Raw genomic sequence first — 13,592 nt, forward strand, 5'->3', positions numbered from 1 at the left:
TCAAAGGACGTTTGCGGCCCAGAAAGATAGAACGTTTTGGGTAATGCCTAGGCACGGGCTGCCTCCCTGGTCCCCCGATCTGGTGAAGATGTTTCTCCTTATTGGGAATTCATACCCGATATTTCAAAGTTTTGTTGTTGTTTCTTTACACGTCTTTTTTTCTTTCTTTTTTTTTTTCCGGAGATGATCGTGGGTCTTCCGGTACGGGCACGGTATCAGATACGATGTGGTCTTCGGCCCTGCCGGTGCAACAGTGCAACCAGCACCACCCACCCACACCTACGCGTAAAGCAGCGTACAGTTTTACAGGTGCTGATGCTGTGGGTCAAATCACACACAGTACAGCCCCACGCCGAGGCTTCGGGAGGACGCTACGGGTGGACATCAAAGCACAGGGGGTTTTGTTGATGGAAAGAAAAACGGAAGACATCATCGGTGATTTAGCGTTGCACTACTCCTAATTCGGCATCGCATTCAATCTTCCACAGCAGGTTCTATCAAGAGCGGACGCATCCCGGAACGTTGATGCTGGTGTACGATAGAGATAAGGTCAGAAACAAAGCTCCCCCAGACGGCCGACCAACATCCCAGGAGCCCGTCAAGTGTGTGTCGCTGATGGCGCCGTCCATTGGCGAACGAGATCTTGACACGACGGCGAGCAGGGCCAACGAGCGGGCAGTTACGGAAGTGTTGATTGCGGATTACGTGGGGCACAGCTTTGATCTGTCTGTCGTCCAGCAGTGTGGTGCAGTTTCAAAAGGTTGTTTAAAGTTGCCGAACGGGTAAAGAGAGGAGTCCGAAGGCAACGATAACCAAAACATGGCCAACAGCTGCTGCTGAGTGGCTGGTGCGGATCGACCGGTCTGCGGATGGCCCAGACCTCCTGAAGGTAGACACTCCGACTCTGATCGAGAATTCGGCGAAAAGGCTATCTCCATGTGCCCATGGTGGTGGATTTGTCGACGACTCGTTGTCGTTCTCCGCCACGGGGTGGTGAAATTCAGGACGTGTGGTTGCGGTAGCAAGGAAGGACGGGCCAAAACTTGGAACAGGGAAATGAGATGTTTCCACGGATGGGATTGTAGACTTTTGCTGGCAGGCAGTTATGCTTACCACTCTGCCCTACCGCCGACAAGCTACAGCCCGTGCTACGCGGCCAACAAGGTATCATTCGATTCGCGATTGTGCCTTTCCGCCCTCGTAGAACAAATTAACCTACCTGTATGAACTCTCTTTTGCCGCTGCAGTTCCCCGCTCCTTGTTTTGATGTTCCTGGACATGTCGATATCCTCTTCATGATCAAAGTTACACTGAAGTATTTCGGAGTTGTTACCGAATCGGCGTTGTAGCCAGGAGGACTTTGCTCAAATGTTTTGGTGCTTGAAAGGCAGAGAAGGGAAACTGGGTCCCTCCCAGGTATCTTGCTGCTTTGCCGAAAGTGAGGATGGTGATGGATCCCTTGAAGGTATCCACACGATCTCGAAGTATTTTTCTCTCTCCTCTGACATTTGATATTCAAGATGACCGGCTCATGTTGTGTGTGTTGTGCATCTTCAATGCAAAGAGTCTATCATGACAATCCTTACGACGGGCCCCGTGGAAATGTCGAGTTTGATCACCGTCGTGGAAAACAAGACTCCGAATGTAGTAGCGGTCTGATGTGCAGGTGGTGTTGTTGTGCATCCTGATGAGAGAGTTTTCCTGTCAGTTATCGGAAGCCACGGGAGCTTGAAGAAAAATGTTTTCCCTCGTTGTTGCTAGAGAGACGGCACTTGCCAGAACCTTCCTGGTACCAAGCAGCCAATGTCAGCTCGGCTTTTTCATATTTTTTTTCTTTTCTATTTCGAGTTTGTCCTCTCACCTTCTTGTCGAAAAAACCCCCAACCCCCGACCACCCCCAGTCACCGTCACCGTCGACGCCGTCGTTGTTGCCCCCTGTCCAAAACTTGTGGTGGACTGCTGGTGGTGGTCGTCCGCGCTTCTCTGCTTCTGCTCGCCGGCGGCAGTGGCTTGGTGGCATCCGAGGTGCCATGCAGTTGCTCGTCGATCGTGTCCTCCATTGTCTTCGGACCTTGTCTTCCACCGGCGTTGATAGGTATGACGCAGCGTGTGGGTCGCCCGTATTCTTACGCTATCCCCAGCCGAGCCTAGGCTTTCAGGCTGAGGAGCGGCTAGCCAACGGAGATGGGCCTAGCTGCCTTGGAACCTTGGCATACGAGACGCGGACCCACGTTGTTCCTGAGAAACCCCACTTACTTTGCAGCCCCCTGGTTTGTTCCTGCGCTTCTGCCTGTTCGCTGTTACCAAAAGCGTTGACCGTGCACTGGGACCACTGGACCAGCACATGCAACCACTAACAACTCGGTCGAGATCGAGATCACGTCCTCGATTATCAGCCCGCCCTCTCTTCACCGATGCTTCTTGTCTCCCAGACAATCCGCGGCGACGATGACCTCGACACCGTCCATCATTCCAAGAGCCCCAAGACCACGGTTCGAGCCCATAATTTACACTGCACTAAACACGATGGACCTGTCCATCCCATGCTCCGGTGCTCCATGCTCGGCAACCAGACGAGGCAGATCAATGTTCCGACGTTTCGATGTTCGCCAAAAAGATCGTCAAGCGGCATCATAAACTTCATGCCAACGAACTGGAGCTGTCCGCTCTTCGCGCTTCTAGACCCACGTTCCACGTCCAGCCCGTCGGCGGCAGAACCTCAACGGTACAGAATGCCAAAATGAAGCTTATCAGGATCCCGGCGCCGTACCAGGCAACTGTGCTACGGTACCCAAGAACTTCGTAAACATCACGACCACCGCCATGCCGCCTCAGCCGCTCGTAGCACCTTCACGCTGGAACCCCAGGCGCCATGCCATGTTGTACACTTCAAAGCGGGCTTGGGCCGTTTAATGAACGGCCAGTTTCAGTAGATATCGAGTAGGGCGCCTGGGGAACCTAGCAGTGACAGCAATTCTCGCTGTAACACGTCTCCCGATTGGCTTACGATCGACATCTCGGAGATGAAGGCATTCATATTATCAATATCAGCCTTGGGATCTTGTCAGCATTGGACAAACAAGCGCATAACAGAGCCTCCTGTTCAACGTCCTGATCCCTCCACACTATGTCATTGGCTTGGCTGCTAATATCCGGGCCAAGTCTGAGAGCTGGAGACTGGTAAATCCAACGTTTGGTACGCGGTAAGAGATGAACACTCGACGACTGGCACGGCGTCTCCTCGGTGCCAATCAAACAAGATCCGGTTCCTGAGAATGCAACGAGACGGACAGCGGGATCTCGACATGTTGACAGTTACACGTATCGTTATAGCTAATAGGCGACTACGAAACCTATATCAAAGCCAACAATGGCAGCGGCAAGGTCTCGAATAACGACGGTACCGACAATTGCAACAGCAGAACGGCACCAACAGGTTACAACATTGCCGCGAAGCCAACACCAAAAGCACCAATGAAGACTCTCAACCGCTAAGACGTAAGATGAGGATTGATCCTTCAATTATTCTCGTACCAAAGACTTATGATTCTGTCAGCGAGGATCCTCCATCCTGCCTAGATTTCAAACACCATCTGCAGCCCGTCGATAGCGCCTTCCGTGCCGTGCTCGTCACAGTCGTTTTCTCTGTCGTACCCGGGCGGCGTAAAGCCTCCAGCCGGTCGTGTTTACCCCTGAGAGTGCTTGTCCCAAGCAACCGTTGCTTATCCTGAGTTTTTCTATTATCGCCAAGGATAACAATTGAGGGGAACGACTCTCGGATATGTAGCGGCTGAATCATTTCGACATTCCATCACACCGATCATGTAGACACTTCACGGTCACTGTCGGAAATATGAATGGAATTGATATAAACTCCCAAGAAGGATCCAAAGCATGTCTCAGAGTATCACCCGAACGGCCCCTGGCCTTCTCGAGGCCCAACATAGAAACATAGTCAATTACCGTGCAACTCCCGTTGCCCCGTCGTTTGTCCGGCATCCAGAGGCCTTGCTGCCTTGCTGCCTTGCTATCACTAGTAATTTGACATTTCAACGGCCACGTTCCAGGTAGCATATGGAGTCAAATATCAAGCACTAATCCTTCCAGATTCCGAAGTGTCGTTGTACGTACTCGGTTTCTCGGGCCCCGAGCTTAAAGAATTTTGGGCCCTGGCAGAACTGGGACCCGGACCCGGACCCTCGTTTTCGGGTCCCAGTTTCTCCCAGTTTTGATCTTTGTTGACAGTTGTCAAATCGGTGCGGAATCGCATGTTTCCTGTTGTCGGCGCCCCGGGGTCCCTGCTTTCTGTACATACATAATGTAAAAGCTCTCAAATCAGGAACAAAGTACACGGCAAAGTATGGTAGTGTAGGAACAACACAACAAAAAAACTAACGGGAAACAAAAAGGTTCCGGTTGCTACACTAGACACACACACACACACACACACACACACACACCCCTGAAAAATAACCAAAGATGATGCTTGGGAATAACAGTGGGATTTGTTGCAAATTCCCATGTTCCCGTTCACACCTTTGCACCTTTAACTAGTGCCCTGTCCCTCCCCGCCCGGTGCTACCTTACATCATCTTTCGAGGATAATAATGGACCAATGCCGGAGCGGTAGGGGACTAGTGCTCAATTGGTACGTTTTCTCTCTCTCTCTCTCTCTTCCCAATCCATTGCTCCTTTGGTCTGCTACCTAGCGTATCTGCCAACTTTTTTGGTTACTTTACCAAGTCCCGCAACAAACCAGGAAGTACACTATATGGAAGTTCAGCAGCTTAGAGGCAGGCGAAAAAGAGGAGAATCTACCTTACCAATTGCTTGTTTTCTTGATATCACATTCGCTTTCTCATTCCAACTCAATGGATGGGGCGTTTCTGAGATATCCTATCGCATCTTTGATATGAATGATATGCAAGTTCTCAGGGGCAAAAAAATTCCCCACGTTTTTACAACCTGTTTAATGGGGACATGGGGGACGGATTATAGACCAATTGGGGATGTGATTGGCGTGGTGCATTGAAGTATACTATTTCAGGATCTGGCAGGTTCTCAGCTGCTGGGGCGAAAATGCTTCTTTTTCTTATGTATACGCTACAGTACAATTGAAGATGGCGAACATGCAAGTATCGCAAAAGGGGAAGAAGATTCACGATCGGATTGTCAGAGTTGTTGTTGATCTTGTTGCTCCCCCGCTTTTTGGCGGTTGAAAATGCCATGCTGCCATGCTGCTATGCAAGGCCATGATCAGAACGGGAAGATTCCTTGGGACCTTGGCAGGTTTATAATTGAAGATCTTTGCGATATCGCCGGTTTTAAAGTCAAGATGCATCATGGACTTTGAATTTGGAGGAGGCTGTGCTGGTGCTGAGAATGCCATACCGTGTACTTGAATTTCAAGTCAAATACAATTTGACGAAGAGGATGACTGTCACGGATTATACAAATGAACTAGTTCAGATTAATGCATATCGCCTCACAATAGATCACCTCTCACCACCTTGAACCGTGAACACGATGTCGTCAAATGATCATCAGTGACACTACTTCCAAACATGTTCAAATTCGACGAGGAAAAACGTGGGATGTGAAACAACCTCAGTGCGTAAAAAGGCCAAGATACAGCGATTCTGATGTTGATATCCAACCTAGTCCGTACGTTTCGCTTATGACAGCCCGAGATATGGGAGCACAAAGTTTGAGGCTCGGTGGTAAACTGTTTCGTTTCCGCGGGTGCTACTGTTGTAATTATTGACGCTGTGTAAGTAAAGGAGGAGTGCAGTGGAACGGCGTGGGCTCATGAAGTTGGCTTTGGATATAGATAACAGGTAAATTAAAGATATCTTCTCCGCTTTTGTGATTTGATTCATAAACAAGTCTGAGCATATTCGATAACAGTGACACGAGGAAGTAGACGTTCATTGGAACTCAATGGCCTACATTCAATAGCTTGTGGTTAGGGAAGTGAAGAGCTGAAAGGCGGGCAAGAAATCATTGATATGGACAACCTATCAGTTTGACCAGTCTTGTAAGACCGGTACCGTAAAGAATTGAGGCTATTGCCATCTTGATCACCCATTCGACCTAGCATTCTAATAATCCTCCAATCCTGCCATCTCCATCTCCTTATTAGCTTTTTCCCATATTGCCAGTCCTCGTAAATCCACTCAAGCTGCTAGCAGTCAAGACTAGTCCGTCCTTCCCGTCTTGCATCTCCTGATCGTAATCGCACGATCCTCGGCAGCACGTCTCCCTTTTGTGTCACTCCGGGTTTCGACCGACCCTTACGCCACCAGACGGGAAGGTGCTTATGAAACCCGCTTGGCTTTTAGTGAAGCGTGTGCCTCTCGTACCCCTATCTCCCGGTATTGGCATCTGATACGAAAGTGGCTTGCATGAAAGGGTGAGGTATGACGAGGGAGTGGATTGGTGGATTGGATTGAGTATGTTTTGAGGTAGCAGAGGAATGGGAAGGGGGTCGATGCTTGGATAATGTGCGAAGGGGATCGAAGGAACCCTGATTTTGTATGTTGACTCTTTGGGTGATTGCGATGTGTTGGCAGTCATACTTCACAGGATTTGGATAGATGATCAGTGTCATGCGCGGATGTCCAAGGCATCTGTCGAGGGCTCCTGCCATTGTTGGGCGCTATCAAAGCATGCAGGTTGCTGAGGGAAGGAAGCAATACCAGGACTCTATAGGTAGACCGGCTACTAGATTGCGGTGACCCCTTTTCGTGTCTTCGAACACCGTTCCCGATCCGGACAGAGAATGAGTGAGTGCCCGGTGAGCACTCAAACGGTTGACCACTGCGCCATTTGGCCAAGCGGTTGTTGTTGTTGGAAGGAGGAACCAACCAGGTCCCTTATATGCTTGGGTTTAAAGATCGGATGAAGGAACGACGGATGTAGCCGGGAGCGGGCGTGGCAGGCGCTGAAACTGGAAGGTACGATCCGGGAGCTGCAAACCGGACTCAGAGGTTGAGTAGTTGTGTTGAGGAAGTGCGCGCGTCATGGCAGAGATAGTTTTTTGCAATAGTCTTGACGGCGTTGCCGTTGACATGACGAAAAAAATAGTACTCAGTTTCCTCCAAGACCATGAACTTTGAATTCTCTGCGCATCGTGCTCCCGTTCTCCGCCCTGTGCGTATCTCCTTTCTCACTGAACTGACGAGGACGCCTCTTTTTCCCGTCCTGCTCGCCTCTCCCCGATGCTCGGTGGGGGAACTGACAGGCAAGCCCCCGTTGCCCCTTTTCCCCAACTGCGTCCGCCGATAACCGTTCGCTCTCCGACGGGGCTTCCAAACTGCCGCCGAAGCCAAAAGCCGTCGTTGATCCGAACCACTGCCCCGAATCCTCGGCCCAACGGTCCCAAAACCACCGATGGCTCCGACGGCGCCGGGCCTCGGCCATCACTCTCGAGACACTTGTCCTTTCCGTGCAATTCCTTCCATTTCCGCTGCGCGATTCCCCCAAGACCTGCCCGCTGCAAGATAAAGATACTGCTCGTGAGCTTGGGTGTGGCGAGCTGCACCTGCAACGAAGCTGCGCCATCAAGTTTCAAACTCGAAAGGGCGCAGATAACAGCCATGCCGAGGTTTGCTGAGGTTGCCGACCTTCTCGCCAGAGTCCAACTCCTGAAAATATCGGGCGCTGTTGTTGCTTGAAAAATGCGTTCTCGTACGCACTGCGTTCGGGCGTGCGTCGGGGGAGGCCCGGGACTGGAGAGGTGTGCATACAGACGGGCTTCCTGGAGATGTCGACAATCGAGCCTTGGTCATCCCCGTCAGATTGCCGTAGACAAGGCAGTGTTGGTGTTGAACTGTTTCATTCCCCCGCCCTCTCTCCATGCAGGCCAAATCTCGCATGTACGTTCTGGCTTCTCGTGACTCCTCGCGTTCTTCTCTGACTCACTGGCCACCAGAGCTGCGGACATTCTGGCCACATGTCAAAGTCAAGACTGGATAGTCCGGTTTCCGTCACCCTCTGCGAGCTAGCACTGTCATCGCGTATAGTAACCGTGGTGGCTTTGATGTGTATGTTTGTGAGTTTCTGTGACGGAAATCCCTTGTTTCTTTTGCATACGCCGTGTTGTCATTGACTGCCGTAGCTTGATGGCGCGATTCGTGTTGCCTCTTGGATCTGGACGCGGCTTCGAAGATGATGATACCGAGCAGCGAAGATGCACAGTAGAGAAGGGGTAAAAGGGGCGGGGCCATGGTGAGAGATGACGTTTGACACTGTTTCTTTAGAGTCATACACGAAGTGCTTTCCTGGATTATTTGGGTGTGTGTGTGTGTGTGTGTGTGTGTGTATTTGGGGGGGGACTATTCAGGGTGACGCCCAGAGAAGTTGCTACGAAAGGATAGGAGGGGGAGCGCAAAGCATCAAGAAAAGGAGGGGACATGGGGGGTTTAAGTACACCATATATTCCCCGTCATGTGGATGGGCTAAACTCATAATTCATGTATGTTAGGGACTTGAAACCTGCTTCATGTGTTATCATCATATGCAAAGCGTCTGGCCTGCACGGCGTGCCGATATGTAAGGCTGAGCTAGATTCATCCGAGCCCCGGAAATCGAAATCAACAGGTACCTGCATCTTACAAAACATTGTACAGGTTCTGCATACTAAACTTCATCTAATGCTGACCATGCACAGAATTCATTTGCAATGCAAGTGGTGAGTGTCTTCCTCGACTTCCATCATCTCCCGATTTCCGGTGGCCCGGTACTCCCTCGAATCGTAGTACGGAAACTATCACCACCTTCTTCAAACATACCTCCAGTGCTTTGTTCACCAACAAGCAAGCGCCTCCTACTTGGGAGAAGCCGAAGCAGATCCCACATCAGGTACGCGGCAGCTCCGCTCAAGATTGGTACCGTGCCTTGAATGCACTGTAGGGGAGGAAACACTATCTAATTGCACCCCTCCCGACCAAGGGCGCCGGGTTTGTAGACATTGAGAGCGTTGTTCTGTGGCGTGGTCGAGAAGGGTTGAGGCTGTGAGCAAAGACTGCCGTGGGGTACCGTACATGTACAATTCCGGGGGATAGATTTTCAACTTCCAAGGCTTGCCTGACTGACGGAATCCATTTACGGGACGACGCCTTGGAGTTTGGGTTCATTTAAGAAGGGAATTCGAGCATATGCAATTGCAGAGGTGACTCGAGTGTACAGATGATGCCCGATTTCCAAGCAACTTGAAAATCTGTCCCCCAGAATTGTACGGTAGCTTCCGAGTTTGTTTTGAGCGGCATTGGTAATTTTCCGCTGGCAATTAAGCTGCAACTTCCATCTGCAAGACAGTCAGCAAAAGAAGTGCCAGGTTTTTTGCTTCGAAGTTAATCTTACAGGGGTGGAAGGTACAGGTAGGCAGGCGGTCATCATCGTTCTTGCCTTTCGAAGTCTTTCGCCTTTTGAGATCTCGGCCTAGTGCAAAAGATACCGTCTTCCGGGCCAGTTAGTTTTTAGACCATCGTGGGAAATTCCACCGTTGATCTTTAGGTAGTCGAACATGTCTACATCTGTAAAAGTCCAACTGCAATGCTGCGAACATCCATGCGGTGTATCTCAAATCGACGAAAATCTTAATCCCAAGGACAGAATTAATGAGCAAACTGACACTCAATCATATCGAGAGGACGTCGTATCGTCAATAATATACAAGATGCAGCCTCTGATAATATGAGGCGGAGCAAGACTTGATTCCCGAGTAGCATGCGTTGAGAGAGCTATTAGAAAACCTGCCCCCAATCTCGGAATCTGGACCGGATCGCCTACAGACGCAGCCTGGGTCTTGCAGCTAAGTCCGGTTGATGTGCATTATTTCGCCTTTCGAGCAAGTGCAGCTCCAAATCCGAGTCTCCGTTGCGAGTGTCTCACCAAAAGGAGGATACGTGGTGAATTACAAACATGCCTACACATATGCAGTTCTCGATCAGAACTTTTCTCATCGGGGTATGCATCCCGCCTCGATTTCCGACAGTTGACACAAAATACTTACATTAATCTTAGCAGTGAACATCGAGCTGTATGCACTCTAGTCTGGTGATGTTGGAAAGAAGAATAGTGTCCTTTTCCAAGAGCAACTCCTTATAAAGCCCCCTCTTTCCCGTCAAGTGTGCTCTCTTCTTGTCCTTCTCTCTATCATCGTCGTCTTATCAACAGACCACTTTCTACTACAACAACAACAACAACAACAACAATGACAACCGACTATCAACCACTCAATTATTTCGCTATTTCTCAATTTATCGTCGGAGACATCGCCTGTCTCAAGGACTACAATTGGGGAAGAACCGTCGAGGAAAAGCGTGAAATCTCGGGTCTGAACCCGGGACATAACATGGAGAAGGCTTCAAACCACCCGTGTATAGTCCTGAAGACAAACCGCAAGTACGCCCTTGTTACCACGGTCTCGGCCCACGGGTCGGGGCCGTATGATAACTGGCGGTCGCCCTGGACCAGGGGTGGCCACTACAGACAGCGCCGGGACCGTTATCGGTCCTTTCAAGGAACCGCGAGGTTCAACCTCAACCGGAAAAGCCTCCGTCTCGCGACCGGGGCTTGGCCGAAGCCTCGCGGTTCGTGGGTAAATGCCGAGCATGTCTTTCTCGTGCCCGTCTGGTTTTTGGGTGTCTTTAAGAAGGCCCAGAGCTATGACAGATACCAGAAGAAGCTTGTCAATGCCCACATGGCCGAAGACAGTTTAGATGACTTGCTTCAGCAAATCATCGAGGATAACTGGCAATGGACCAGGCTGCTCCAGGAGTTCGAGGAGCTCGGACGCCTAGAGCCGCTCCCTCCTCCCTCCCACCCTCCTGCGCCGGTGGCTCTTCCTCCCCGAGCTCCGGCAAAGGCATCTCCTCTTCCCCGACCGGCGACTACTACGAAGGCGTCCCCTCCTCCTGCGCTGACGAAGCCATTGCCTTCCCCTCGTAACTCAGTTAGCTGGGCCCAGGTGGCTAAGGGAAAGAAGAGATGAACATCTCTCTCACCAGTCGACCCGCCACATTGGTTGTATCTCTCTCTCTCTCACCAGCCGACCGCCACATCGCTTGCATCTCTCTCTCTCTCACTAGCTGACCCGTCACATTGGTTGGCTGAAGAAGCAGAAACGGAGTTGCCTAGCTACCGCCAGGTTCAACTCCAGTCCATCTCGGGCCCTTCTTCAAAAGCTCTTCTCTCTCTCTCTCTCTCTCTCTCTCTCAATTTTGGGATTGGGAGGGGCGGTTCCTCAATGTTGTTCTGTAAACATCGGGGAGCTGCGGGGGGGTTATCCGGATTTTCTTTTCTGGGCACCTCTCCGCGGCACGGTTCGTCAACGACTGGAGTGCATTCGCACCTAGGTAGTGCGAGCTGGAATGTCACTTTAGGCAGAAGGAACATGGAATGAGGAGAGTCATGACGAGAAGAAAAAGAAGAGACATGGAATGAAGTCAAAGGCCAGTGAGGCTATTCTAAGTAATTGGGCAACTTCGATACTACCTCTACAAATCCGACGTTCAACACCATGCCAAGAATCACGAACCTTCAATAAGTTACCCAACGAACACCTTTAGAAAGTGGTGATGAGTTAGTTGATTGAAGGAGAAGAGAGAGGGAAAGGACAAGAAGGGAGGGGAGCCCTCATAAGAAAGTGTAATGCTCAAGTCTTCGTTGGCTTGCCTTGATGCTGCCTTACTGAATATGCAAGGTATTGAGCTGCACATCATGCACGGTAAGGTGCGCTTTAGTGCATGATCTGTGCTGGAGCGATCTGAACTGGCCTTATTAAGGATGAACATGAAGTGAGTGTGAACCGCGACCGACAATAAAACTGAACATGAAGAGATAAGAAACTGACACTAAGACATTCAGGATGCAGACTAGAGCGAGACTTTGAGGACTTTGGCGGACGCAAAAGAAAAATTAAGCATCATGGTCATCTAAGGGATTTTGGAGGGCGGACGCTTGGAAAATCATTTTGGTGCAAGTGAATTAGGGCATTGGCAGTATTCTGGAAAACCTGTTCATGAACTAGGTGACAATTTCCTTCAATTCCGTGCACTCCGTGCAGGTGCTGCCGTTCTCGTATTCGAGACCTTGGTGAACAAAACGTGCCTTCCGCGAGTGATGTGACAGAATCACGGAATAAAAGTTTCTCTTTAAGGGAACTAGGATGGACGAGCAATGATTATGGCGTAATACTACCTAGGAGTTTTCTGGCACAAGAAGGAGAAATTGTTATGACTACTTCCACTAGTAAAGGGACTTCATGATGCTCTGCTCATCGAAGAGGTCTCAGAATTTACAACACTCAACTTGTCTCCGACAACCGCGAGGATCAATATGGGCTGCTTTGCTTTGTCTCCTCCTTTTCATTCGGCACAGCCTCGGTAATAGTTTTCGGTCTAAATGCCATCGATTCCAACACCGATATACCAATACATAGTTCAAACGGATATCGACAGCTCGTGTGCACCAGTCGATAACACGCCCCGAACACTCGCCAGTCACAATGAAACCAACGCCTTCAAGATTTTGTATAAGCTTCCAAAATGGTCTTCGAGCATTTCAGTTACTCACACGAAAAGTGCCTCCCAGGTGTACAATGTTGCTCAAGTGATATGGTCCACTGTCAGTCGCCATGGCCGTGGCATCGGAACTCCCGGCCCGATTATCGCGATCAAGTTTCGTACCTCGTTGGGCACAAAGTCAGTACAGGTACGATGACAAGCCTTCTTGTCAGATCGTGATGCTCAACATTGCGGGCGGGCAATACATTTACCATACCAGAGATTTATAGGTATATATACCCGAATGCAACCAGTGTATCGAACGAAGGGCGTGATGACCCGCTCGACATCCTCCAAACCCTCACCGATCACCGATCACCGATGTACTCGAGAATACCGCAACACCATATCAGGGCCAGCCAAAGACAATGGAGTCATCAAAACCAACAACCAATCTCCAAAACGGCGTCTGTCGGCGTCAGCGGATAATTAACCCGATTCAACACGCCGCTCGCTACTACCACACGATCCTGAGTGTCCCATTCCGTTCGGCGAACCAACCAACAACCCAATAAACTGTCTCGCGTCTTACTCACACTTACACCAACGCTCACACTCACGGCTCGTGCTTACCTGCCTACCCGCTGGTACAGTGAGCTCATTCTGAGTCTGATTGATCGTGAATTATGAAAGAATTGAAACTGCTGACATCTATCTATCGGGTTTGTTCACTCCGGGAAAGATTCCGAAGCACCACCATCTTGACATATCGCGTGGCAACACATTCATCGTCCCATATGGATCTCCCTAATGTACGTATATGCCAGAACTCAAGAGTCCGACATCATCATATTTATCATGTAATGCTTAAACTTAAATCTTTTCAAGTTCCCGTTTAGGGCATATGGAACACTTGCCGCACCACTACATACCTCAATCGAGAGAGTCGAGACCTTGTCTCAGAGTTCATCGTATCGGGGGGAAAAATTCATGGATCTTGATTGGATGATTGCTGACAGGCGGACTGGTTTTGTTCTGTTGTTACCTTTACCCATTCAGTAGGTTGGTTTCAATCTCACTTGC

General features: G+C 50.1%; 1 protein-coding gene across 1 annotated transcript; it reads left to right on the plus strand.

Moving 5' to 3' along the window:
- Positions 1-9,726: 9,726 nt before the first annotated feature.
- SMAC4_05239 (uncharacterized protein) lies at positions 9,727-10,996 on the plus strand (the record flags this gene model as incomplete). Its single annotated transcript, XM_003346991.2, has 1 exon — positions 9,727-10,996. Exon 1 carries the CDS (start codon positions 10,217-10,219, stop codon positions 10,994-10,996), a length of 780 nt encoding a protein of 259 aa, XP_003347039.1. The 5' UTR covers positions 9,727-10,216.
- Positions 10,997-13,592: the final 2,596 nt, after the last annotated feature.

This window comes from Sordaria macrospora, chromosome 1 (assembly GCF_033870435.1).
Source record: "Sordaria macrospora chromosome 1, complete sequence".
Taxonomy (NCBI): Eukaryota; Fungi; Ascomycota; class Sordariomycetes; order Sordariales; family Sordariaceae; genus Sordaria; species Sordaria macrospora.